The following is a 27,671-nucleotide window of genomic DNA, read 5'->3' as shown; positions in this document are numbered from 1 at the left end:
GCCCATCCTGGACTCCAGGTAGTCCTTCTCCTTGGCCAAGCCAACCCCAACCCCACCTCCCCCAGGGCTTTTCCCTCCCAGCCACTTCCCTCTCCCCTCTCTCTCAGAGCACTGGTTCCTCCCTGGTCTACATTGTCTTTTCTCAGCCATCCCCGCCTCTCTAGAACTGAAAGTGCTCCCTCCCTCCTTCCCCTTCTCCCTCCCTCCTTCCCCTTCTCCCTCCCTCCTTCCTCTTCTCCTTCTCCCTCCCTCCTTCCCCTTCTCCTTCCCTCCCTTTCTCTTCCTCATCTGTGAAATGGGGATGGTGACAGCACCTCCTTCCCAAGGTTGCTGTGAGGATCAGTGAGTTTGGATTAGTCACACGCTCAACACAGTCAGTATTTCACAAAGTCCTCCCTTCCCCTGCCCTTCCCTTCACCAGTCCACGGCCAGTCCTATTGCCTCTGACCCTGCTTTGTCCTCTAAAGGCTCATTGCCCCTTTCTGTCCTCAGCAGCTGACTCAGCTTTCATACCCAGGCCACTTCTTGGAGAGGACCAGGCCTGTGCCTTCCTGATCCACTCTCTGTAACCTGTCCTTTCTTCTAACACAGTTTAGAACCTTCCATTGCTTGGAGAGCTCCCTGTGCATCCACACCACTCTTTTTGTACAATCAATCCATTTCCCAGTAGGAATCATTTCTCTTTGCATCTTCAGAATTTCATGGGGGAGGGTTCTTGCCCCTCCTGACTTCTTGTCACCCCCCAGCCCCTCCCATAGACAACACTAGGCTAGGAGCTCAGAGCAAAGCAACAGGCATCACTCATTTCTGTGTATGAACTGGTTTATTACACAAAAGAAATCCTCTTATATCACAAAATCAGATTTATAGCCTAGAGTGAAAAAGAGTCATTTTGTGGTTCCAAACAAAACACTTCCTGACCCAGAGGTGTTTCTGAGGAGAGCCCTCCTCTGGGTGGGGAATGGGAGTGGGGTGAACAGGCTGGTGGGGAAGGGGCCTGGGCTTCTTGGCTCAGAAGCAGCTGTGATTTGTGTTTCTACTGCTGCCTAGGCTGTGTAGGACCATGGTGACAGGGCTGGCAGGGCCAGCAGAGGTCAGCTAGCTTGACTCCTCCTTTTTCTGCAGAGCAGAAAACTGAGGTGTCCCAGAGAAGCATGTGACCAGCTCAAAGCCACAAGGCAACCAGAGGCAGAGCCAGCATCCAGACACAGGTCTGACTCCAATTCTGTATTCTTGCCTATCCTGTGGGACAAAGGGGAGATAATACTGTTGGGGGACAGGTGTCTAGATATGACCCTTCTTCCCAGAGGTCTGACCAAGTCTCCTTCTGCTGCCTGTCTTTACTCTCCAAACATTTCTGTGAGATAGGTCAGTATTAACCCACTTTACAAACGGAGAGACTGAGGCTCCAAGAGTTGACCCAACCAGCCCAATACCCATCAAGATGTCAGTGAAGGAAATAGCCACAAGGAAGGCAGGACCACAGAACCATGCCTGGAGGGAGTCAAGGACTGTCTCCTGGGAGTCTCAACAGCAAAACTCCAGCCCTGCTTCAAGACAAGTGCCTGAGGGTTTCACAGCTTTCTTGAAGGCCTGAGTAATTTCCTGGGAGGCTGACCGACAGCTGGTCCCACAAGTGCTTCAGCAGGGAGGGAAGTGGAAACGGGAGAGGGTGGGATGGCCTAGGGTGGCTGACTGTGCAGGGGACGGACGTTCAGGAAAGCTCTGGGCAGATGGCAGGACCTGAGTGCTTCCTGTGACTGTGAAGTCCAGCTTAGAGACACAGCACAGACTCATTAATGACAGACATGGAGGCTGGCCTGCTCCCTGCCCCAGCAGACCCCAGCAGACCCATGCTGTCTACACAGCATGACCACTGCCCTTCAGCCTCTCCTTCCCCAAGGTCAGTTATCCCCAGATATCCGCCAGATCCTCGGACACCAAGCTGCATGGGGGGCAGGGCCAGAGGTGAATGGGGGGCCAGTCTGAAGCAGCTGCATCCCCCTGCCCATTTTTACACGGGCCTGAGACAGAGCTTGAAATCAGCAATTAGATGAGAGGGGCCATGTCCTCAGCAGTGCCGGGCATTATGGGGGGAGCTGAGGACGTACTTTTGGCACAGTGAGGCTTCTGGGAAGTCTGTTGCTGACTGGGCCTTCTGGGGTGACCACACTGAGCAATGGTGGATCACAGCGAAGCAGGCAGCGTGAGGCGAGCAAGCAGGGAGACAGGTGGAACGCTGCACTTCTGAAGGGTCACCATTATTTATGGGAAATCCCACTGGTGTGTAAGCGTGTGAGGAGAGCTCACCTTCTGGGGGAGTGATCTTCACCTCTAAGGTGTTCAGTGAGGAAACATGGGTGTGCGTGTGCACATGTGCACACACGAGTGTGCATGTGTGTATGAGTATATGCACGTGAGTGTGCTGTGTGTGTACATGTATGTGTGGCCGGGGGCAGGGGCGGTGCCTATTGCAGCTGTCTCAGGATCGGCTCAGCTGTCTGGTCATAGGTTAGGACAGGGCCTCGGGCAGTTCGTCCAGCCGCTTCTCAACGTGGTATCAAAGCTCATTGAGCCCAGTAGCTGAGGCCTGGGTGGCATCATTTTGTGGTCTAGGTAATAATTCTTTCTTACCCCAATGGAGAAGAATGAGTTGTCCGTGATTGACAACAAGATCCAAGGACTTGGAGCGGGCTGTGCTCCCAGCCTCGGTTTCCCCAGGGGCTCGTACCATGAACCTAGACCCAGCCAAAGCAAGCACATTCAATGCTGGACATGGTGGAAGAGACAAGGCCGCACAGAGCCCACAGATATGGGATGGGAGGGAGAGTTGGGTGGTGGGCTTTGCTCCCACCTAGTGCCGAGCCAGTGCTGAGTGTGTGCGACTGTCTTTCCACCCACCAGCATCTCCCATCAATCCCGGACACCAGTGATGCCATCATCCTCTGAACTCGGCCTCTTCTCTGCCATCTCTGTGGGGCTCCTCAACTCATTCGCCAAGGGGATGCTCTGGAGCCGGCTCTGCCGACAGTGCCTCATGGCCGTGTACACAGCTCCTGAGAAATAGGCCACGGCCAGCACCGTGAAATAGCCAAAGTAGACGCGGAACTAGGAGAGAAGAGCAGGGGAGAGCATGAATCCAGTTCTGGCCATTAATCAGTCAGTCATCAATCACTGAATGAACAATTATTATGCACTAGCTAGTGCCAGAGACTGTGTTAGATGCTGGGAACGCAGGTATAGAGAAGGAAATAACATCTGCTCTCCAGGAGCAGAGTGGACAAGGACCATCTAGATATGGACAGATTAGGTGCTTCTCCCTTCTCATATAAGGGAAAGAACAAGAACATTTATGTGAGACCCACAGAAAAAGACGCATTTGGGAGAAAAAAAAGAGAATTTCTGGAGAACACAGTCCAGAGAGCCTAAGAGAAAAACTGCCTCTCAGAACAAAATGCTTGGGAGAGGGGCAGAGTTCAGAGGGGCCAAGAATGAACGTCTGCCTCTCAGAGGCAAAGCGCTTCCGGACAAATCATTAGAAGTTTATTGTTGGGAAACTCAGAATCCAAGAGCTCTTTGGGGGACTATGAATTAGGGCCAATTAACGACTTGTGTCATGTTTGGCAAAAATGTGGATTGGGAATTTCTCAATCCAAGATAGAGGTGAGCATGACATACAAGGAAGCCCTGGCGTGAGACATAAAAAGCCAGCCTGAGAAGCCAAGACATCAAAAATCAAGTCAGAAAGCAGCCAGGAGCTGAACACCAGACACAGGCTCTGGGGTGGGTGCAGGGAGCTGATTTGATAAGCAGCACCCTGCTCCGAGGGACGAACTGGCAGGCAAAGACAGCTTTGTTCTCTCATGCCCCCTACAGCTGAAAAGAAGTAAGACCTTTGTAGTCATCATAGATCAAAGGAAGCACCCTCGCACACTCCCCAGGGGCAATCCCGACGAGCTTTGCTTAAGAGCTTGTTACCAAAGATCAGGTTGCCTGCCCGAGCAAACCTGGGAATCAGCAGAGCTCCAAATTCAAGTTGTTGTTTGCCTAACGCTGCATCCATGGCCTGACAGTAGAAGAAAAGTGGCCTTATCCAGCCAGAGATTAAAGCAGCTTCTCAGAAGAGTCTCACTGGGAAACGGAAATGGGGTGGTCGTGGGGAGACTATTTCCTAAAGAGCCCTACAGTCTAGCTGCGGGCTGTGACCCAGGCACAATGCTTAGGGGTCTCACTGCTAAGTTTTCGTAAGGTGGGCCCACTCTCCCCACCACAGGGATTGCCTCGGTGGGAGGGTGGGATCTAGGTTTGTGGGGAAACTGTTACGGTTTGATTATTTCTGCTTTTGCCTTTTATTGAGTAACTGCTATTCTTGTCTCCTAATCTAGTAAATGTTGCCTATTTAAGAGTTACTAGTATCATTGTTACTGATTTGTGTGAATGGGAGGCCTCAATAGGGGCTTTAATAACTACAGTTTTAACTGTATATGTGTATTTCTTCTACAGCAGGGTTACCATTAGGGCCCTGAGAGTAAGTATGGAGTGACAGAGTGGTCGTATCTGTCTCTCCCATTCCCACCCAGGAAAATCTCCTGACTTGATAGTGTGAGTATAGTTTGGGGTGAGTCAGGCAAGAAAAAAAGAAAGTGGAAGGTGGGTGTGGTGCTGGGATCACACCTCACCACACACACACACACACACACACACACACACACACACACACACACACACACACACATTAAGGAGAGAGGCCAGGAGCAGTTGGGACGATAACGAAGGCTTCGTGCAGAAGGTAGTGCCTGAGCTCCATCTGGAAGGAATTGAGGTACTTTAGGTGGAGATAAGAACGGGGTGCACTGCAGGTGTGGGGATGCCTTGTACAAAGGCACAGAGATGGGAAATGGAGGGATGTGTATAAGGAACAGAGAGCAGGCCAGGAAGGGAGGAAATGTGGGTAAAGAAAAGTTACAGAGGGACCAGTTTCTGAAGGGCTTTAAAAGTCAGAGGAGTTTGTTTACTAAGGACAGTTCAGTGGCACAGTGGTTAGCGTGCCAGGCCCAGGGTCAGGAGGACCTGAGTTCAGATCTGGCTCTAGACACTTAACAGCTATGTGACCCTGGGCCAGTCATGTCACCACAGCCTGTCTGGGTTTTTGTGAGGATCGAAGGAGCTCCTATTTGTCATTGCATACCTGAGAGCGGACAGGGAGCCCGAGGCCCCTCTTGTCTGCCACAACAACTGTCACAATGGTCTTCAGGATGGTGGCAAGGAAGGTGTTGACCCCAAACACCAGGGCGCACAGCTCTTTGGTTAGGGATGAGGCGATCTGGAAACTTGGCAGAAAGATATCAGCCGTCACTTTAAAAGACAGAGGGAAGCCCTAAAACTCGTGCCTGGGTCTAGGTGGGAGACACTTTAGTGGCAGAAAATATGGGAGTCCTATGGGACCCTGGTCTGGGGTCAGGAGCCACACAGTCAAGTGGCTGCTTTACCACTTACCAGCTGGGTGGCTCTGGGCCAATCACCTAACCTAAGCCCCACTTTCACAAAATAGGAGAATGATTCTCATGTTGCCAACATTGCACCAGGTGGGGATAACACTGATCCTATCCATGGAGAACCCCCGGGGGTTAAGTCTCTTCACCAGGGCTGATCAGTGACTCATCTGTGATTTATAGTTGTAGAATTGCCCAGGGTCACACAAAAAGTGTCAGAGGCAGGATTTGAACCCAGGTCTTGCTAACTCTGAGACCTGCCCTTTATCTATGAGGCCAGGTCTGGAACCAGTGTTCTCCAGTCTCAGCATGAAGACCTCAAGAGGAGAGCCCTCCCCTCCCCCGGTAGAGAGCCCACCCCCACCCCCCAGGTCTGATAAGGTGAGGAAAGCTTTGCTGACCTCAGCCGCTGAGAGACCCTGTGGAGGAGTGGGAGGTGCCTGGGATGCAGAGTGAGGGAGTGAGCCCCAACCCCACTCTGCGACCTTAGACCTTTCCCAGGATGCCCTCCAGCTTGGCCTCTCTGCCAGGTCTCCTGGCCCTGCCCTATGGCTTATGGCCCCTCCCCTTCCACATGATGGCCCTTAGAGGGCTCCTGCAGATGATCACATGGTCGCAGGGTCAGAGCTCCAAGGGTCTCCAGACACCCATTTTACAGCTGGGAAGACTGGCCTTACTAGAGGCCACAGGGGTAGTGGTGAGTGACCTACAGGTGGGATTGGAATCCGGGGCTCCTTCCTCTCTGCCTTGTTTCCTTGTCCTTCTCTGGGGTCTGGCCCCAGGGCTTCCTGTCCCAACCACGGCCCTGCCAGGGGACCATGTGTGGAGACTTACGTGGCAATGGGCACGAGGAACTGATGGAATCCTCTGAATAGCACCAGGGACACATAGCAAACCCAGATGTTACTGGTGGTGTACATGAGCAGGACGAGCCCGGCCTGAAGCACGGTGACGCTCCCGATCACCAACTCTGACCACAACGCCCAGCGGATCTTCGCAAAGCCCGCAGCAAAGGAGGTGATCGCCCCTGGGGAGACAGGACAGGTTACTCAGGGCCGGCGCCTCCTGGGCACCATTGAGGGGGGGAGGCAACGGAAAACGGGCTTGTACCCAGCAAAGTCGAGGCGGCATCCACGCCCCCGTTGTAGACCTTGGAGCTGTCCGTGGTGGGATTCACCTCACTCCACAAAATGTGGACGTAATATATGATCAGGTAGTATCCGGTGAAATTGAGCACCCACCAGAGGGACCAGAGGCGCAGCTGTGGCACGCGGACGATGGCCCCGAGCTCCATCAGCATCCGCACCAGCGTCGAGTCCCTGCAGACGGCCAGAAGTGACCACTTGGCCTTGCCCTCTGGGGGCTTCGCCTTGCCTGGGTTCATCTGGTCCAGTTCTGAGGGTGAGGCGCCATTGCACACGGGCTCTCGGGGGCGGTTGAAGAAGAGGCTCCGCCTGGGCCGCTTCAAGAAGAGAGCCAGCACCAGCCCAAAGGCCATGAAGCCCAGGGAGATGGAGTTGAGGGTGGCAAAGGGGACCTTGCCCACAGTGACACAGATCTGCCCCAGCACAGAGCTGGTGAAAACGCCCATGAGCACAGATGAGCGCGAGTAGCTCGCCATCCGCTGGTAGCGCGCAGGGCTGATGAGGGAGAAGATGTAAGAGGAATAGGCCACGCGGGCAGCCATGGTGATACCATAGAAGAACTCCATGAATTGCATGGCAAGGACGTCGGTGCCGAAGATGAGCAACAGCCACGCGGAGAGGTAACTCAGGCTCTGCAGGACCAGCACCGGCTTGTAGCGCAGGTAGTCTGTGAGCAGGAAGATGGGCACCAGGACCACCATGTAGGAGTAGGTCAGGACGGGTGTGATCTCGTTGGTGACCTGGAAGACAAGTCGAGCTGGTGACTGGGGGCGCCGGGGACCGGAGCCCTCACCAGCCCACTCGGGATTCCCAGCGCCCAGCTGCTGATCACGGGCAGGGGGCGCCTCTGGACCGGCCGGGATAACGAGCAGGGACGGTGGGAACCACACGTGGCCACGTTTTTGGCCTCATTCCCCACAAGGTATTCGAGGCCACGTGCTAAAGGAAGAACAAGGGAGGGCTGAGGGGGGTTGCCTTCTCTCCTTCCCTGGAGAAACCCAAGACCCCAGAGGCCAGAACCCCCTGCCCAGGCACGGTGGAGTGAAATACTCCGGCCCAAAGGGCCGGCTCCCTCTGGTCTCCTGCCTCCCCATCAAGCTCTCCTTCTATTACTCTCTGGGGTTAGTGGGAAGACAAAGGGGCACACGGCTGGGGGCCCTCAGAGCCAGGCAGCAGTGTCCCCAGACCCAGCTGGGCACAGAGGTTCTCAGCCAGACCCCCACCCCAGCCTCTACCCCTCTGTTGTTCTGGTCCAGACACCCAGGGGTCCTGTCCCTCAAGGGGGCTGAGCCTCAGTCCACCACATCCAGGGCAGGCCAGAGTCCAGCTTGAGCTGATGCTGCTTATGCTCTGAAATCAAGGCATGCATAGGGTGACTTTTCCCCCATCCCAAACCCCCTGCCTCAGTCCGGTAGCAGCTGAGTGTTCTGGGTACTTTGCTCTCAAGGCCAGCCCAGAACTTCTTAAGAAAATCGAAGCCAGGCCTTGGATGGGCAGCACAAACAGACTTCATTGTCTCTGAGCCCTGGGGCTTTGCTAGGTTCCTTGGGCTTCCTGTGGTTGTGGGAGGTGAAGAGGGAGGAAGTGAGCTGGTGAGGGCTCCTTATGGGAGATCTTGAGACCCTCCCCCAAGTCTCTAACTTTAATTCTGTGGGGGAAGTTGAAACAGGGGGTTCCAGGGTGCTCATCATCAACTCATCTTTGCACCTGCCACTTTCCTTGACATAAGGAGAGGACTATGGATGTGGTCAGACCCAGAGCCAGGCCCTTCATTTTTTTTTGTGAGGCAATTGGGGTTAAGTGACTTGCCCAGAGTCACATAGCTAGTAAGTGTTAAGTGTCCGAGGCTGGATTTGAACTCAGGTCCTCCGGACTCCAGGGCCAGTGCTCTATCCACTGCACCACCTAGCTGCCCCCAGGCCCTTCATCTTAATGAAGTCTTGCTTAATTCTTCTTATTCTTTGTTAAGAGGGTCAGCCCCCTGTTTCAGGGCAAAAAAGCTTCTGAACCAAAGGGGTCCACACTGAGCAGAAGAAAGCCAAGACATCTCTTGGTGGCAGTGACCCATTGAAGACTATCCATCTGTGCCAGTCAGCAGCCTGAGGGCAGTGAAGTCACGGGGGACCCAGCTTCAGAGCTGGGACGTCCCGGTCTGCCCCGTGTAAAGGGATGCAGTCTGACCCAGGAGGGCAGCACAATGCCTTTGGTGGGCATGGAGGTTGAGGAGAGGCAGTAACAGGCACACAGGCATTGAAGGTGGGTCTCACAGGGACAGGAGGACCAGTGGTCAGGAAAACCAGGATTCCACGGGCCCCCCAACCTTCATCAGATCTATATCCCAAGGCAAGGCCCCCCTCCCTTCTCGATTTGTCTGTCAACTGGGATAATTAAGGGGACAAGTCAGTTCTTGCCTCCAGGGGACCTGAACAGGTCACACAGATGACCTCTGCAGATGGGCCTCCAGGACAGGACTATTGCTCATCTCTGGAGGCTGAGGGTGCTGTGTGTTTCCATGGACCAAAGGAATACAAACAGGAAGAAGACAAAGGTCATGAGTGAGTACCCAGCGAAAGAAGCCCCACTAGCTGCTGGCCAATGGGGCCCACAGGCTGTACAGGAAGTGGAAACCCAAGGCAGGGACCTTTGCCACACTTGGCAGTTGAAGGGAGAGCTGCAGGGAGGGGGCAGGCTGTCTGTCATGGAGACAATGCCCAGGAAGAAGGGCTGCCCTGGTCTGGGTGCCCGCTGGCCCCGTGGCTAGCCTTGGCAAAGGTCCGGGAAGTGAGAGTTGGCAGTGGGCAGGATTGAGCCCATAGCCAGCTCCACGAGCACCCCAGGCCACTTCTCACTGACTGCAGGGAAACAGTCAGAGGCCCCAGGAAATCCCATGGCCCTCCTCATCCAGGGTTAGCAGAGAGGGGTTCGGGGGTTCGGTCCCCTGGCCTGGGGGTCCCAGGTGCGAGGCCTGCCGGCAGGAGCTGCCAATGAATGGCTATAGCTGCCTTGCTGCTGTTTACAGGGCGCTGTTGGATTGCTTGGTGATTGGTAGCTCTCTTCCAAAATAACAGCAGTGATGATGGGGGTGGTGAGGGCGAGGGTGATGGTGGGGGCTGGATTTGTATAGTCCTTGATGTTTGCAAAGTGCTTTACAGTTGCTGTGGCATTTGATTCTTTCAGCAACCCTGCACCATAGGGGACACTATCATTTCTATTTTAGAGATGAGGAAACTGAAGCTCAGGGGGCAACTTGCTCAGGGTCACAGAGCTAGGAAGTATCTGGGGTTGGACTCAGGGCTTTATTCACTGAACCCTCAGATGCCTTCTTTGTAAGGGGTTTGGACCCCCTAGCAGATGACCCCTGAGGTCATGTGGACAGCTCCACTGTAGAAACCCTTCCTCTCCACAGGGCCAGTCCCTTGGTCTAGGCCAGAACAATCCCAGGGAGACTGCTATTCCCCAGAGAGGCTGAATGGGAACTGGCAGCCAGGGAGGGCACCCAACTCACTAATCCACCAGAGCCGAGGGGCTGCTGGGGAGGAAGGGGCTCAAGGCTGGAGGCCACAGCACCTGTGAAGAGAAGGACCGAAAGGCTAATGATCTCCCCCCTTCCCCTCCCCTGAGAAGGCTGGGGCCAAGAAGGAAGGACTCAGAAGGACAGGGATGGCTGGGAGGGCTCAGCAGTCACCACACCCAACATACTGGACAGTGGAAAGAAGGGTGGATGCACAGGCAGGGGATGGGGGACTCTGAAAATGGGGACTAGGTTCCTGGACTTGAGGTATGGCAGCTACTGTAGGCTTTGGGGGTGGGGAGCAGTGGATTATGGGGCTGAGGGAGTACAGTCAGGGAGATAAGCAGTGATCCAGGCTAGAAGAGGAGGTGGCAGGTCGCTGACTAGGAAGGTGATGAGACCAGTAGTTACCAAGACCTGATGAGGCGCCCCACCTGCCCCCTTCCCTGGGCCCCAGGGCACAAAACTGAGGCCAGAACCCACATCTAGCCTGGGGACTCAATGGCTGGGGCCTGCACTTGTTCTGGGAAGCCAAAGCCAACCCAGAAGGGCCTATGTGGTTCTCAGAAAATTCGAGTGTCTTGGGCTTGGGAAGGCCCTTGCTGAAGCAGCCCTCCCATGGCCCAGCTTCCTTCCCCATTCAGCATCTGCTGCCATTTCCTGCCCCTGGGAGTTCAGTCTGGACGAGGTAGGGACTCTCAGGACATTTGAGAATTAGAAAGCAGGTGTAGAGATGCCACCCAAGATGGCAGCCAGAGTTCAGAGTCAGGCCAAGGTGATTGTGGCACATGTGTGTCTGGGACACACATGTGTCGGTTCCCCAACATGACTCGGTGGGAGTCATTCTCGTAGCCTCCGAGCCTGGGAGCCAGAGGGATTGTCCAATGTGGAGGTTCTGAATGTGGGCCTGTGGGCCTGCCTTTGAAAATGTGGAGATCCCTGCATTTCAATCCCATTGCTTCCTTTACAGCTCTGCTGGCTGCTGGTTTTGCCAGACCCCCTGCCCGAGGGGGCCACGACACAGCAAGGGCTAAGATTAGCCAAATCGGCCTCCGCTGAGGACACAGGGATCGCTGGAGCCCACAGCCAACAGGTCTTCAATAGCCCAGGGGGTGGTGCCACAGAAGGAGGCGCTGGCCTTGGTTCTGAAACAGCAGCTCTGCTAGGCCTGGGGCCAGCTAATCAGTCAGCTCTCTGTGCCCTACTCTGTGCCCAAGCACCTCGATTCCCTGGAAACGAAAGGATGGAGCCAGATGAGCTCTGAGGCCCTTACCGTCCTCAGTGATCCCTCACAGAGCTTCTGTTGTATTGGGGGCGGGGTGTACTCAGATAACTGTCAGAGCACTGTCACCCGAGGGGAACCAAGAAATCAATCCAGCAGTCAGTCAACAGTTATCAAGCAGCTCTCCTAAGCCAGGCACTGGTTGGGGATATAGAGAGAGAAGCAAACAGTGCCTGCAGGCAAGGCGCTGACCTTCCAATGGGGGAGACTCACACGTGCCCCATTAAAGTACAAGTCCAGCAGGCTGTTTCCTGGATGTTGGCCAGGCACTGGAGGCAGGCAGGGGAGGTGGGAGGAGGAATAACCTGCAGGGGGGTGCTCAGTTGTGTTCCACTCTCACTGGTCGGGGCCTGCCTCAGTCCCAGCTGGGACTTCCATGACATCAATGATCACCCTGAGCCTGGAACGGTCCTCTCCAGCCCGCCCTGGGCTCTGGGGAGGCTGAGCTCTGTTCCTTTGTTGTTGGGAGGCCTCTCGCCTCAGCACATGCCCGACCTTCAAGGTCTGGCCCAGTCTTCTGCTGGAGGCTGAGCCCAGGGGAGGCATCGGTCAGAACGCTGGCAGGTTCCGGGGCTCCTGGAGGCTCAGCGGCCTGAGCCCTTGGCTGCGGTGCCTCCTCCTAAATGGCTCTGTCACCATGGGGTCAAACTGTGTCTGTGCTGTCTCCCTTGACTGTGCTGGCACAGGGACGATTTACTAAGCACCTGCCAGGCCCTGAGCTGAGCACCATACAAATAGTATCTCAATGGACCCTCACAACAACCCTGCAAGGAGGCATTTCTTAGATGAGGAAACTGAGGCAGAGGGGTGAAGTGATGAGCGAAGCTAGGAAGTGGCTGATGTCACATTTGAACTCAGAACTCTGACCCCAGCAGCATCGTCCCGGACATCTCCCAGTCCGAATGCTTGAATGGGTCCTTTGCAATGAACTGAATTTCTAATGAGACCTTGCAAGGGCAAGAGTGTCTAGGAAAAGACAGACCGTGTCTGGTCTGGCTGCACTTGGCCCTGGGCAGATCCTGCCTGGGGCAGCATGTTTGGGTCCAGACACCAACTTGGAAGCAATGACGCTGAGGAGGGACAAGGGGGAAGGACCCGTGTGCCTTGATCGATGACCAGTGAGGACCAGCTGAGGGAGCCGGTTGTGTGGTCTGGAGAGGAGAAAGCTCCGTGCTGGGGGTTCGGAAGGGCCTCCTGTAGGGGGAGCGGGTCCGGGCTAGGCTTGCTTGGCCCCCTTAAAAGGCAGAAGCAGGAGTATGAGGGGAGGCCTCAGGGAGTAGGCAGATTCAGGGGCAGAACTGTCTCCAGGCTGACAAGGAGGTGGAGGGCTCCCAGGGAGATCTTCTGGCTGCTAAGGGTGGGTGGAGGGGCTTCTTGGTCAGGCTCTGGGGCTCAGGACGAGGGCCAGTTTCCACCACAGCCTCTTCCCATTTGCCCAACTGCAGGCAGCTTAGTGGCCAGCAAGGAGTGAGCACACTGGTCTCTGAGATGGATTTTCTTTTAGCACCAACGTGTCAGGGCAGGCTGATTCTTGCTGAGTAAAGGGGAAATTTCCCAGCTCCATCCCGCTGGGTGACTAAGCAGCCAAGGGTTTATCGGTATTAGGGCTGCCTGTACTTTGTCTCCCAGCTCCCTGCAGGGCCCCAGCAGGGCAAACATTCCTGCCCTCCCTGCCCCTGAGCCACTCTCAGAGAGTAGAGACAAGCCTGGCTCCTGGGGGAAAAGCAGCCTGCTTCCAGCCATCTCCATGGCTGAGGCACATAGGCACAGGGCTGGGGATGATTCCAAAGTCTGAAAGGGTTTGGAAGCAGGTGGGAGAACTCTCACCCAGAGCCTCAAGCCAGCTGGGGGCCAGGCTGGGAGCCAGGCTGAGGGCTCTACCTCGGGGAAGGAGTTTTCACGGGGTCCCAGAGCCCCAGGGGCTGGACTCACCCACTTCCTCCTACCTGGCTGCCCAACAGTCCACATGTGTGTGTACAGGGCTGCAGGATTGGGCCAAGGGCCGGCAGAAACCTCTGCAGTCATCTGATCCAACCCCTCAGTGCACAGAGGGAGAAACTGAGGCCCACTGAGGGAGGCCGTGATGCCTACCAGGAGGGCCCTCCTTAAAGGCCCCCTAATCCAGTCCCCCCATTTGAAGGGGGAGGCCACATAATCCTGAGAAAGTGATTTGTCTTGGTCAGCCAGGACCTAGGCCCTGAGCTGGGGCTGGTGCCCAAGCCCTCTCTCCCTGACCTCTGCAGAATGGAGGCTACTTCTGTGCTCCCCTGCCTCCCCCCATGCCTCTGCCTGACCCTCCTAGGTAACAAATGCCACAGGAGGGGCTCCGGACAGCTGTCCCCTCCTCTGAAGGACAGGCCAAATTTGCTAAGCACTTACAATGAGCCAAACCCAGTGCCCCTGCTGGGGATGAGCCAGAGGCCCCCCCCCCCAGGGCCCCTGCTCTCAGGGAGCTCACCTTCCAGCAGGGAGACAGGGGATAGGGGCATCTATGTCAATAAGTGGGCATCTACAACATCCTCCCACAGACACAAAGAAAAGCTTTGTAGGGAGTCTCTGTAAATGTGATTTTGTTTGACTTCCCCACCAAATGCCCAAGAGGATCTTCTCAGAGAACGCCCTTAGAGACATGGGCTCACCAAGACAGCAAGAGAACCGGTGATACAGGCCACAGACCGAGAGCAGGGACCCTCCTTCTACAGATGAGGAAACTGAGGGACTGGAGGATACTTCTGAAGTCACAGGTCTACAGTGGGACAGGCTCATCAAGGGGCACTGCCAGGGTTGCCCCTGCTGTTGTGCCAGAGCAGGGATTCATAGCCAGGTCCTGGCCCCCAATCTAGGCTCTTTCTCCCACCACAGCCTGTACTTTATATGACAGGAACTGGAAAGGGGAGCCCCGAGGGACCAGAGGGAGACTTTACAAAATGGGAGCCATTGCTTAGGGCAGGTCTGGGGTAGGGGGGCTAACAACCAGCTTCAAGCAAGAGACAAGCCCAAGGGGGATGGGGGGCCCAGGGGTGTCCCAGAGCTGTGTGGGGGCCTGGAGGGGAGCCTCCCCAGAGGTCTGCAGTGATGCCCCTGAACTTGCCTGCTCTTGGGTGATGTTCTTGTCTGGGCCCAGGAGGAAGGGCGTGATGAAGCTCTCCCCAGGCCTCATCTGAGTCATGAAGCCATAAAAGCAGAGGTAGAAAACCAGGAACCTCCAAGACTTCTCAGGGGCTGGAGCCCCTGGCCTCTCCATGTCTGCTGTGGTGGGGGCCATGGCATCTCAGGCTGGCTTCCTGTGGGGGCCAGAAGAAACAGAACAAGGACAGGATCAGTCCTGAGCTCTGGCCATCCCGTCTCCAGTCAGCTGAAGAGCTGGCAGGCTCAGCAAAGAGGAGGGTGGAGGGCTCAGAGTAGCCCCTCCCTGGGTCACCTGCTGCAAAGAAAGGCCAGCAGAGGGGAAGGGAGGAAGGAGAGCGCGCCATTGGGGACTGGAGCTGAGAGGCCGTGTGGGGAGAAGGCGGTGGCATGGGGGAGTCCCAACTAGGAGGATCAAGAAAGATTTGAGGTGGAGGTGACCTTGGGTGAGACTTGAAAGGACGGTCAGGAATTTGATAGGCTGAAGGGGGAACAAAGACCCCGGGGAAGGAAAACATGGGGCATGTTTAGAAAGAGAAAGGTCAGTAATCTCTGTTTGCCTGAGCCTCAGGGCACATGACAGGGCAGTCCCAGCCTAGGTCGGCTTGGAATCCTGGAAACAATGTATCCCACAACTGCAACATTGTAGCAACATCAGCCAGGAGACACTCACTGCTCAGATGGATGAAAAAATGGGAGCCACCTCCAGAGCTCAGCTGGACTCTGAGCAGAGAGCAAAGCTGACCCTCTTCTCATTATTTCCCTTTTTCACAACAGGGCTAATGAGGAGATGTTCTGCACAACTACATTGTGTATGGTGGCGTTGCATTTCTTGTCTTCTCAGTGGAGGAGAGAAAAACTTAGAATTAAAAAAAAAAACCCTAACTATTACTGCAGAGCACTGGGCCTAGAGTCAGGAAGACCCGAGTGCAAACCTGGCTTCGGACACTTAGCTGTACGACCTTGGGAATTCTGTTTGCCTCAGTTTCTTCACCTGTAATATGTGGTTATGATGAGGATTGATTGAGATCATGTTTATAAAAGCACTTACTTAGCAGATGCCTGGCACACAGTAGATGCTATGTAAATACTTGTTCTCTTCCCCTTCCCATTTTCTGTGCAGAAGTGACAAGCAGGCGTGCCTGAGACACACACCCACACACTCACACAAACACACACTAACACAATCACAGACACACTCACACAGACACACAGAAACACACACAACTCTCTTGGCCTCACCACCCTCTCAAGCTATCATCTGAACACTCCCTTCTCTGCTAAACACCTACAAAGCATCCCAGACTCCCAGGGCCTCTCCTCCTTCCTGAAGCCCTTGCCTTCTGCAGGGTGCAGATCCCCCTTCTGTCTTCCCCACCACTTTCCTGAAAGAGCTTTCCATGATCACCCTGTGGCCCTCTGGTCCACCACCTGTGGTGTTCCCATGGCCACAAGTGGACCGCTCTCCCACACTGGGAATGCTCTACCAGATTCTTCATATCTCTCCCCACCATTCTCAGATCTTTCCTGGGCCGTATCTGCTACCCAGCAGCCCATCAAGGTCTCAAGGAGGGTGGAGATCTCCATCCCATTTTTCTTTATGATTTTTCATGGTCCTCTGAATGGCGCTGACACAGGTACTTCATTCACAGAAGCGGCAACAACTACAGGGGCTCCAGAGAATTTGGAAAGAGGCGTCTTTTCTAGGCCAGACCCACCCAGGTCCGCTGCTCACAGGTGCTGGGTCTAGAGGCTGATCTACTTCAGAAAGGAAAACTGCGTCAGGGCAGGGGAGATTTGCCCGAGTTGATGCCACAAGGAAGGAGCAGAGCTAGATTCAAGTCCCGGGTCATATGGCCAAGTGGTTATCACCAAGCATGTGGACTTTGGGCTGGAGGGGACTCCAGGGGCCAACTAACCTAACCTTCATTCTACAGGGTAGGAGACTGAGGCCCATAGAGGGATGGGGCAGGCTTTGAACGCAGGTCCTCTGACTGCCCTCTCCTCACTGCCTTTCTTACCCTTGAGGCCCCCCTGAGGCCAGCCCTCCCCTCTCCCCCATCTGCCCATGTGGTGTGCACAGACCAGGAATCAGGCTCCATGGAAGCTGGCTGCCGACTGTGCAGGGGCAGGGAGCCCCAGCTCAGGGCTAAGCACATGGCATAAACGCCCCACACAAGGCTGCCTTTACAGAGTTCCCTTGAGGGGGAGGAGAGAAGACAAGGGCTGAGGCTGTAGCCCCCGAGAAAGCTCCCAGACCGAGGGGACACCCCCGCAAGAAAAGACCATGCTCTGATCTTCATCGTTCTCAGGCTCCCTTTGGGGACCGGACACATCACACGGGCTCAGCATGCATAGAGGGCCAGAATTCAGGCTGGCCAATTTCAGCCCCGGGTATGAGTGCCAAGGCTCAGCCCCGCCTCCGGTGCCTCCCCGGGTCCCCATGGCCTCCAGAAAGGCTCTGCCAGGGACTCCCAGCCCGAGTCACTGTGGTGCTCCCCAGGGCAAAGGGGAGGGGAGGGCCACACCCTGGGAACTTGGCCAAACAGGCCTCTCCTCCTTCTCCCATGCCATCTGAGGCCCTCTCTGCTCCCCAAAGCCAGGCTGTGGAGCCACAGTCTGGGGGAACCAAGGCGTCACTGCCCTCCACCAACGATGGCGAGAAAGCCTTCCTAGGTCTGAGGCTTGTCCCCGGCATCTTCACTGGCCCGGGCAGCCCTGGCACGTGATGAACAGACAAAGGGAAACCTGGCTAGGACCAAATGTCATGTCAAGATGTGGTCAAATGACTCGGAAGCCTCGGCACTCCTCCCAGGACTCAGCACCAGCGACTGGTGGTTCACCATGGTCTGGGGGGAGGGGCCATCCCAGGACCGCTGTGCCAAGGGAGCAGGAGCAGGGGAAGGCGGCCCCTCCGTGCCTGCGCCTCCCCCAAATGACCCCACCCTCCTGATATGTTCTGAGGCTGAGCGAAGCACATTGCCAACCCCTCACTTTGGGTTCACAGCCACACAGGCTAGTGGGTGCTGTGCTTGTGACAAACACATACATACATAGGCACACATAACACATACACACACACACACACACACTCCCTCATTGATGTTCAGACTAAGAATGCCTTTATGTATCCCCAGCATACAGCAAGTGCTTCATAAGTGCTCCTTGACTTGACCATGGAACCGCATAGCACATACCGCTTTGCTCACTCAAGGCTCTGGGAATTCTCCAAAATGGGCAGCCTCCCACCCTCGTTAGGAACAAGAGGAAACAGCCAACCTTGACAATAAGAGGGGATGCTGGGAATGTTCCTCTGTTCGGCCCACAAAGAGGGAATCCCAGAACTCCCAGGCAGAGGTGCCCCCACGGCCCCCACCTGGTGACTGAACACCAATGGCTCACATGACGGGTGCGCACACCAAGACAAGGCATAGTGTAGACTCAAGAGGAGCCAGAGTGGAGTGTCTGCCCTGAGAGTCCAAGTGCCTCACTTTACAGAGGAGGAAACTGAGGCAGAGGAAGGTTAAGCGACTGACCACCTTCCCATCCTCTCCCACAGAGGAAACCTCCATCAGGTGAAGACTTGCATCTAAGGAGTGCATTCTCCTACCAGGAAGGCCAGCTGTGTGTCCGTGACTGGTCATGATTTATCGTGGAAAGGGCTAAACTGGTCTCTTGTGGGTTGAGTGACCTCTGACAGCTCCCAGTGATGCAGTGCTGAGAACCCCACCCTGGAGTTGGGGAGACTAAGGCCTGCCAGGCAGGGCTGCTTCTCTCCTGACCATCCTCTGGTGTCCAACCCTGTGGGGGCCCACAGGGAGGACCAACCACAGGCTTCCTGTGCCAGGTCAAGCCTAAAAGACCCCAGGAGCTACCCAGAGGCCAATGGCTGTGGCTGCACAGACGGGAGCCTCCTGGGGGCCCTCAGTCCTTCTAGGATGGGGCTCCAGAATCAGGGTGCAGGGGTAAGAGCCTGGGGTTCGAGTTTGGGGGCCGTGTGCCTGAGGGCAGGTCCCTTAGCTGATCTGATCCTCAGTCTCCTCCTCACACACCAGCTCATGAGAGAACCTCTCCAAACCTTAAGACATCGTGCTCAAGTGAGTTGCTGCCTTTCTTTCGGGCAGCCAGTGCTCCTTTGGGGTATCCTCCCTGCCTTCCCGGGCCTCCCCAGAACACTGGCAGATCCCCGCAGCTGGCACAGCCTGGAGGACAGGCCTAAAGATGGGCCCAGGCATCTGAGAGTGTGCACCCTGAGGAAGTCATGCAGCATCTCTTGGCAGCAGCATGGGATGGGGATGACTGTCAAAGCTGGGGAGGGAGGCCCCAGATTCAAATCCTGACTTTGCCATTCACTTCCTGTGCGATTCGGGGCAAGTCGCCTACTGCTTCCTCTGCAAGATGATGGGCACTCCTGAGGTGCCCAGATCTTGTTGACCCTTTCCCAGAGGGGCTGCTCCTTCCCATGCTGGTCAGGCTCCCAGGCTGAGGGACGCGTAGGGGGCCTCTCCTCTAAGAAGCACCCACACACCCCTTTCCTCCTCTGATCTGCCAGACAAGGCGGGTGGGCGCTGCTGGGCTCGCGTGCCCAAGAACAACCTGTCCTGACCTTTGGTCTTGACTACACAGACTGGAGATACTTTGAGTAAGTTTCCTGGAGCCCGCTGGCCTGACCCGAAGGAGAGGAACAGGAGGGAGGAGCGTGTAGACCAGGGCTCCTGCAGCCTGAGACGCAGCCCCACACAAACCCACGCTAACAATGAGCACTGCCCCCGAAGCAATCGTGCCCACCTTCTCCGAGTCTTCCTAGGACTCTGTCAATCTGGCCTCCTAGGATGGAAACCTGCACGCCCTGATCAATGTTCCCCCAGCTGGGCCTTCTGTCATCTCCTGACATAGCTCTGCCTGGTCCAAGGTGTGTGTGGGGCTCATATTCCTTGTTCCCCTGGTCAGAGCCTGCCTCAGTCCCCAGGATCAGAGACTCAGGGACCTTGGAGGCCACGCAGTAGAGCTGAAGAGAGGGGAAGGCTACACAGGAAGCATGTGACATAGGCATATTTTGAACCCAGGTCCTCAGACTTTAAATCCATATTCTCCTCACTTCCCCACATGGCTGCTCCATCCTCCTTCACATCTAGTGAGCACATTTTGTGTCTGTGTCACATTCTGTGTGGCCCAACCCTGAGCCACGGCCCAACTATGGGGTTTGAGAGATGCTGCTGCCTTGTGGGAGCATCTCCTCCCCTCCCCAAGGCTGACCTCCCTTCCTCATGCCTGCCTGCCTCCCTCCCTCCTTCTCCTTCCTTCCTTCCTTCCTTCCTTCCTTCCTTCCTTCCTTCCTTCCTTCCTTCCTTCCTTCCTTCCTTCCTTCCTTCCTTCCTTCCTTCCTTCCTTCCTTCCTTCCTTCCTTCCCTCCCTCCCTCCCTCCCTCCCTCCTCCTTCCTTCCTCCCTCCCTCCCTCCCTCCCTCCCTCCCTTCCTCCCTCCTCCTTCCTTCCTTCCCTCCCTCCCTCCCTTCCCTCCCTCCCTCCCTCCCTCCCTCCCTTCCTTCCTTCCTTCCTTCCTTCCTTCCTTCCTTCCTTCCTTCCTTCCTTCCTTCCTTCCTTCCTTCCTTCCTTCCTCCCTCCTTCCTCTCTCCCTTCTTTTCTCTTTTCCTTTCTTCTTTTCCTTTCTCCCTCCCTTCCTTCCTCTCCTTCCCTCCCTTCTTTCCTCTTTTCCTTCCTTCTTCCCTCCTCTCTCCCTTCCTTCTTTCTTTCCTTCCTTTTTCCCTCCCTCCCTTCCTCCCTTCCTTCCTCCTTTCTCCCTCCCTCCCTCGGGCACTGATTAGAGGAGCTGGGCCAGGCAAGCATGAGCACAAACAGGACAGGAAGGACCAGGCCCTGCCCCCAGGAAGCTTACCGTCTCCTGGGCTCATGATTGTGGCTGTGCTGATTGACAGGAGCAGGCACTTCTACAGGGGACCCTGAATGGGAGGGAAGGGCTGTGATTCCCATTTTACAATGGAAGAAACTGAGTCTGGGGTGCTGCATGGCTCAGTCTGCCCATGACTGGCAGACAGCGAGTGTGTCTGCTATACCAGGGCAGGTGGCAGGAGGCCCCTTCCTCGGCAGATCTCCCTGCTCGGTGCATCCCTCCCCCACCTGCGCACCTACTCTGCGCTGGAGCCCAGGACCTCCGCCTCAGATTTCTTCCCCACGGGACAGGCTGAGCAGAGCAATCTTTGTCCCTTCTCACACCCCTGGGATGGCCAGCCCAGCCATTAGCCTCTGGAGAAGGGGGTGGGTGAGGTCAGCCGGGGCTTAGCATGGGACAGGGAGGGAAAGACCGCAGCCAGAATGTGTCAGGCCTGAGGGGAGCAGGGCAAGGCCAGAGTCCAGAGCTGGGCCTCTCCCCAGCAGTAACCCGACACCTTGGCTGGGTGCCCAGACTGACTCACCTCCATTGCCTTCCCCACGGCTGGAACCAGGCTGAGGCCAGAGCTTAGCTCCTGGGGCTTAGGGGCAGAGCCCGGACTCAGTGTCCACTCCATCCCTGGAGAGACCTAAGACCCACTGCAGGTGACATATGAGCAGAGAGGGGCTGGAGGAGAAAGCCCGGCAGTGGGGTGGCCAGAGGGGGTCACTCCACTGGCCGCAGACTTGGAGCCGAAAGGCACCTTCGAGACCATCCGCCCAACTCTCTCCTTCAGGTGGGGAAACTGAGGCACCGAGAAGGGATGTATCCACGGGCACACAACTGACCAGGGATTCCTCCCCATGCCCTCAGACTCTGCACTCCAAGGTGGCCTTTAGGAAGGAGGCTCAGGGTCAGCCGTTAAGCCCTGGAGCTCAAGGCCTCGAGCCCTTTCCCCTCAAAGATGGCACCTCCAGCAGGGCACGGCCCCAGCAACAGAACACCTTGTTCCCCACAGCGGCCAGTGTGGGGGCCTTGCTGGGCTCAGGGCCCACTGTGCTGGCTGCCCAGCTTCCGGATGGTTCTGTCTGACTTAAAAAGGAGAGACCAAGGCAGGTGGCCCCACCCCCATCTGTGGCCAGGCCTGGCTGGCAGCCTCAGGCTCTGCTCCCAGCCTTCCCCATTTTGAAGTGTCTCCATCAGAATTCAACTCAAGCTCCCCAGCCCCCGCCCCCAGGAGCTGCCCAAGCAGACAGCTGTGATCTGGCCTGGCCTCTCTGGCGAGCTGGGGAGAAGCAGGGCCCGGAAACACTCAGCAGGGGGCCCAGAACCTCAGTTTAAATACCAATAACCAGGCCTTGAAATGGCCAGTACAGAGTGTGGTAAGTATGCACCTACTGTGTGCAGGACCCTACTAAGCAAGGAACCAGCACAAAGCTGGAGTTTAGACATGGCAAGAATCCCTGTCACTGAGCATGAGCCAAAGGCCCTGCCCTGCCCTGTCCCCTCATCTGTAACAGGTGGGGGCAGCTCTCCCACCCCCAGCCGAGTCTGCAGGAGGAAGAGGAGGTGGAGGAGGGGGAGGGGGAGGGAGGAAAATGAGGAGAGCAAGAGGAGGAAGAAGAGAGGGAGAGGAGGGGAAGGGGAAAAGGGGGAGAAGGATGGGGAGAGGAGAAAGAAGAGGAGAGAAAGGGGGAGGAGGGAGCTGTAGAGGAGGAAGAGGAGGGGGAAGGGAGAAGGAGAGGAGAAAGAGAGGGAGGGGAAGAGGGAGATGTAGAGGAGGAAGGGGAGGAAGAGGAGTGGGAAGAAGAGGAAAATAAGAAAGGGAAAGGAGGGGGAGGGGGAGGAGGAGATGAGGAGGAGTGGGATGGGGGAGCAGGGAGACTGGGAGAGAAGGGGGGGGGAAGGAGGCCAAGGAGAGAAGGAAGAGGAGGAGGGAAGGGGGCAGGAGGATGGAGGGAGGAGGGCTGGGGCTTCCAAGCCTGGCCTGGTCTGAGGGATGACCTCGCACTGGGGGCAGGACCTCCTTGTAGCCTTGGGGGATGCTGACCAGCAGAGGGCAGGAGAGGGTGGACAGAAGGCCTTGGGGGGCGTCTTCCTCCTTTCCCACCACCAGGGGGCTGTGCCTCTGGGGAATTCCTGCTGTAGGTCAGAGCTTTCACTGTGGACAAGCCCAGTCAGTAGCCCCAGGCCCCTGAGGGAGGCATGTGGGGTACATGGGGCAGTATGCTGGGCCTGGAGTCAGAAGGCTCTGAGTTCAAATCCAGCCTCAGACACTCCCTAACTGTTCAACCCTGGGCAAGTCATCTCATCTCTGCCAGGTGCCACTGCACCTGCCTCGAAGGGTTGTGTGGAGGATCAAAAGATGAAGGGAGGGGGCAGCTAGGTGGCACAGTGGCATAAAGCAATGGCTTTAGATTCAGGAGGACCTGAGTTCAAATCCAGCCTCAGACACTTGACACCTACTAGCTGTGTGACCCTGGGCAAGTCACTTAACCCTCATTGCCTCGCGCCAAAAAACCCCCAAAAAACAAAAAACAAACAAACAAAAAAGATGAAGGGGGAGAATATCTGTAAAGCCCTCAGTAGCCTACCTGGCGCTGCAGAAATGTTAGCTATGCTGATCATTCTGCCTTGCTATCTCATAGCAAGGACAGGATTCAAGCCCAGGTCCTGTCTCAAATCCTACAACACCCTTCTTTGGCGGGGGAGCTATGGAGAGACCCCGAGCTGCAGCAGGAGCCTAGGGGGGAGGCCATGGAGAAGATATGGGAAAATTGGCACACTCATGCACTGTTGGTGGAGCTGTGAACTCATCCAGTCCTTCTGGAGAGCAGTTTGGAACCATGCCCAAAAGACTTTAAAACTGGGCACACCAATTTGGAACAGTGCCAAAAGGGGTATGGGGCTGGGCATAACCTTTGGCCCAGCAATACCACCACTAGATCTGAACCCCAAAGAGATCATAGAAAAGGGAAAAGGACCCACATGGACAAAAATATGTATAGCAGCTCTTTTTGTGGGAGCAAAGAATTGGAAATTGAGGGGATGCCCATCAATTAGGGAATGGCTGAACAAGTTGTGGTATATGAATGTAATGGAATACTATTGTGCTGTAAGAAATGATGAGCAGGAGGAGTTCAGAGAAACCTGGAAAGATTTACATGAACTGATGCTGACTGAGATGAGCAGAACCAAGAGAACATTGTACACAGTAACAGCAACATTGTGTGATGACTGTGCTAGACTTAGCTCTTCTCAGCAATACAGTGATCCAAGAAAATGTCAAAGGACTCATGGTGGAAAATGCTCTCCACATTCAGAAAAAGAACTGAATTATGAATGCAGATTGAAGCAAACTATTTTCACTTTTGTTGTTGCTTTTTGTCTCTGCTATTTATGTTCTCTTGCATTTTTTCCTTTTGTTCTGATTAATGTGGAAATATTTTTAACATGATCGTAATGTATAACCTATGTCAAACTGCTTGCTGGCCTCTGAAGGGGAGAGGGAAGGGAGGGTGGGAAGAAGAGGTCAGGCCATCTGCCCTGTGGCAGCCCCCCCCCCCTCCAAGTGTTATCTCCCCCTCCTAGGATGTAATTGTGAGGGCAGAGACTGACTGTCCCAGTTTGCATCACAAGAGCTTAGTATCTATTAATCTCTTAATATATGATCCTTCTTTCCTTTTTTCCTCCCCCCTCCCTCCTTTCCTTCCTCCCTCCCTCCCTCCCCCCTTTCCTGTAGCACTTTAAGGTTTGCAAAGCTCCAATTGGTCTTCTCACTCCCTCACACTTGGAACTCTATTTCCTACCTCTGTATCTTTGCCCCAGCCATCCCCAGGCCAGGAACACTCTCCCTCCTTAGCTTCCTTTAAGTCCCTGCTAAGATGCCGCCTCCTCCAGGAAGCCCTGTGCATTCCAATGCCTCCCTGTTCATCATTTCCTACTTGTCCTGGACTTGCGGGCTTGCTGCCTCTCCCTTAGATGGGGTGCCCGTGCTTCTGGCCTATCTGTGTGGGAGGCCCCTGTGAGGCACCAGGGATGGGGACAGCACCTCCACAGCCAGCAGGTGCTTCCTCCTCTGAGGGCCCCCAGGGGTCAGAGGCCAGCTCTGTGAGTTTCCACTGGGGTCCTGCTAAGCTCTCCTCAGCACAAACAGGAATGAAGAGAACTCCCAAAGTCACTGCAGTAAGCAGATTCGAGTTCCCTGCCGGACCATCTACTGAGGGCTTCACCATTGGATGGGAAAGATATTTTGCTCAGTGTGTTTTGGTATAAGTGGTTTCTGTTGCCCTCTCACAGAACCTGGTTTATTCACTTAAAAACCTGATTCTGAGAAGGAAGCCATCCTTTGGGCTTCATCAGGCATCCGTGAGGAAGGGTCCTGCCTGAAGCCACACAGAGGTGCCTGGGGCCAGAATGGGCACTCTCTCTCTCTCGGATGCATGAGCCATGTGCCAGCTGAAGGGAGAGCCCTAGGCAGGACAGCCCCACTGGGAGGAAGGCCAGAGGAGTCGCCCAACATTGGGGCTTTGGATTCTGGGAAGAGAACAGGCTTCGCCTGAAGTGGGCTCCTGCCTCTGGGCAGCACCCAGCTGAAACACCCCCCCAGGGCCTGCTCCTCCCAGGGCCTGCCCCCCCCCCCACCAAGGCCTGCTGTGGGCCAGAACCCTGCCCAACAGGACTGGCAGGAGAGGTGAGGGCCACGCCTCCACTATTCTCTCCTGCTGCATCCCCCTGCCCTGAAGCATCACTGCCATCATCCCCCAGGACAATGAAGGAACTAAGGAGGGGGACAGGGCAGGCCAGAGACCCCCTGGGTGGTGAATTCTAGCCTTCTTCCCTCAGAACAAGCTGCTGCTGCCATGGCCACTGCCTCTCTCCCTTCTGTGACCGGTCCTGGGATGTCCCTGGTCTAGGTCATGATCCCAAATAGGCAGACTGGGCTGCAGGGAGGCCTCCACCTTCCCCACCAGTGACAGAGGCCCTGAGCACTTGTCATGTCAACCAGCATGGCTCTAGGGCCCTGCCAGGCTTGCCCTCCAGGACCCTGTAGTCTGAAGGGATCAGTCAGGGTCACTCATCCAAGCTGCAGGCCTGGAGCCCAGACCTGCTGGAGCCCAGGGCCAGCCCCCCACCCCCAAGCTGCCTCTTGTGGGGGTCTGTTCACGATGTGTTTCCTGAGTCTAGACTGGGCAGCGATCTTAGGAGGGCAGCCCAGGCTGCTGCAGGGGACACTGCCTAAGGGGAGCTGTTGGTGAGCCCGCCTGGGCCCAGACCGGGCATTGACATCGGGAGGCTGAGACAGCCCAGCCCGGCCCCCACAGGTTTCTCCTCTGCCTCTCTCTCTCTGAGCCTAACGCATGCCAGAGCTTTCCAAGCTCAGAGCAGGCTGATCAGCCCCAGAGGCACACACTGTACAGACAACCCATCATCACAACGTCATTGGTCTGTTCAAGTAAGAAGGAAGCTTCCCGAGGGCAGGCATAGGCTTGTCTCTTTTTGGTCAGTGTATCTCCAATGGAAAGCCAATGGAGTGATGGAGATCCGCTGAGGGCTGTGCTGTGCGTGTGTGGGGGGGGTGGGGGTGGGGGTGCATGCACGTGTGTGCACTCTTACCCAGAGCAGGTTCACACACCCGCACATGCACACGCACCCACACCCACACCCAGAGGAAACTTTTTAGACTGATTTAGAGCCGGCAGGGGCTAGTTCAACTCTCACACTTTACGGGCTAAAAAACAAAGAACCCAGAGGGGGTGAGGGCTTGCCCAGGATCACACAGCAAGGACGGTCACCTTCAGTACTTTGGGAGCAGCTGTCCTGCCCTGGGGGCTCAAGTGGGTGAGTGGCAGAGGTGGGCTGACCCAGGATGCTGTGGCCAGGCTAGGAGCCTCATGGCCAGCTGCCTCACACACAGTGGGGACCCTTGAGGGAGGAGACAGGGGCTTGGGCTAAATGCCTGGTGCAGTGGGGCCCCCAGTGCAGGTGTGCACACGTGCATCCTGGATGCATGGGTGTGTATGTGCACACATATGGGTGTGCATGTGCACATGGGGGTGACCTTGTGTCCGTTTAACTGGGACAGAGGCTTGGCCACTAGAGGGATCACAGGGCCAGGAATGGAGCCAGGGGCCCTGGGAGGTCTTTCAGCCAGGCTGGGTCCATCCCATCTCTGCTCCTGGGAGCTCTGCTGCCCTCACTAGCACAGGCATCCTAGATGCCACTGGCTCACTGTGTGGCCCCCGCCCGGGCCCTGTGGGGAGCCTGGCAACCCGGGGCCAAATCCTTAACCCCTGCGTGTCTCTGGGCAAGGACCCTCCCCTCTTCAGGCCTTAGTTTCCTTTTCTGTAAAATGGGCGGGGGTGGGGGGGGATGTCGGTCTACCCCACCTCTTTCCTATCTGGGGCCTTCTCTAAGGGGCCCCACGTGGCAAACCCACGTGTACGGGCACGATGCCAGGCGTGGTGCCAGGCGCGGTGCCAGGAGTACCCCCTGCACCCCCCCAATTTCTCTTCGACCCCTACCTGGTCCGGACCCAAGCCCGCAGCCACGGCTTCAGGATCCCGCGGGCTCCTCGCGCCGCACCACAGGTGGGCACACACGTGTGCTGGCAGGCTCGGACCCCAGGTGCACAGTCCCCTTCTTCCCCTCCCCCCCCCCCACCGCGGACCCTGGACTGGGCAGAGATGGGAGGGGGAGCCCCCGTACCTGAGTCACGAGCCCGCAGCACCAAAGTCCTGGGATGTAGCGCGCGGTGTGGGGCAGCCCCGGCAGCCCCTGCGGTGGCACCAGCACGGGCACCGGCAGCGGGAGAGGCAGCGGCGGGAGCAGCAACCGGACTGAGGACACTGTGCTGGCCAGGACCGGACTGCGGACACAGGGCTGGGCCGGACCGGACTGCGGACAGTGGGCTGGGCCGGACCAGGCCTGGCTGGGCCGGCTGGGGGGAGCTCCAGAGCGGGAGGGGGGCGGGGGCGAGGACTATGGCTTTCTGGGACTTATAGTTCTGGACTCCCAGACTCGAGTGCGTGCCGGGAGCTACCGGGACTACAAGGCCCAGGGGGCGGCGCGGCTTGGGAGGCGGGGCCTGCTGCGAGCGGGAGCCTGGCAAGGCCCGCCCCCGGCCCTGCCCAAGCACCCAGCCCCTCCTGGTCCCGTCCCCCGCCCAGGTGTACTGGGCTCCCGCCACGCTTTCTTCTGGGGTCGGCCTGTATCTAGAGGATGCCT

The 27,671-nt window shown here is 56.4% G+C and overlaps 1 protein-coding gene across 4 annotated transcripts; it reads right to left on the bottom strand.

Moving 5' to 3' along the window:
• Window positions 1–804: 804 nt before the first annotated feature.
• On the bottom strand, window positions 805–27,399 carry SLC19A1 (solute carrier family 19 member 1). Of its 4 annotated transcripts, none has more exons than XM_044005278.1 (7): window positions 27,153–27,291; window positions 14,522–14,714; window positions 6,603–7,377; window positions 6,327–6,519; window positions 5,189–5,330; window positions 2,902–3,108; window positions 805–2,738 (listed from the first exon to the last, which is right to left on the bottom strand). In XM_044005278.1, exons 2-6 carry the CDS (start codon window positions 14,693–14,695, stop codon window positions 2,914–2,916), a joined length of 1,479 nt encoding a protein of 492 aa, XP_043861213.1. In that variant the 5' UTR covers window positions 14,696–14,714; window positions 27,153–27,291; the 3' UTR covers window positions 805–2,738; window positions 2,902–2,913. The 4 variants fall into 4 exon arrangements, with proteins under 4 accessions (XP_043861213.1, XP_043861214.1, XP_043861212.1 ...); XM_044005279.1 differs by having other exon boundaries at window positions 805–1,242; XM_044005277.1 differs by having other exon boundaries at window positions 805–3,108.
• Window positions 27,400–27,671: the final 272 nt, after the last annotated feature.

The sequence above is a fragment of the Dromiciops gliroides genome, chromosome 4 (genome assembly GCF_019393635.1).
Source record: "Dromiciops gliroides isolate mDroGli1 chromosome 4, mDroGli1.pri, whole genome shotgun sequence".
Lineage (NCBI taxonomy): Eukaryota > Metazoa > Chordata > Mammalia > Microbiotheria > Microbiotheriidae > Dromiciops > Dromiciops gliroides.
The sequence above is the reverse complement of the archived record's forward strand: the minus strand, read 5'-3'. Positions and strand labels throughout refer to the sequence as shown.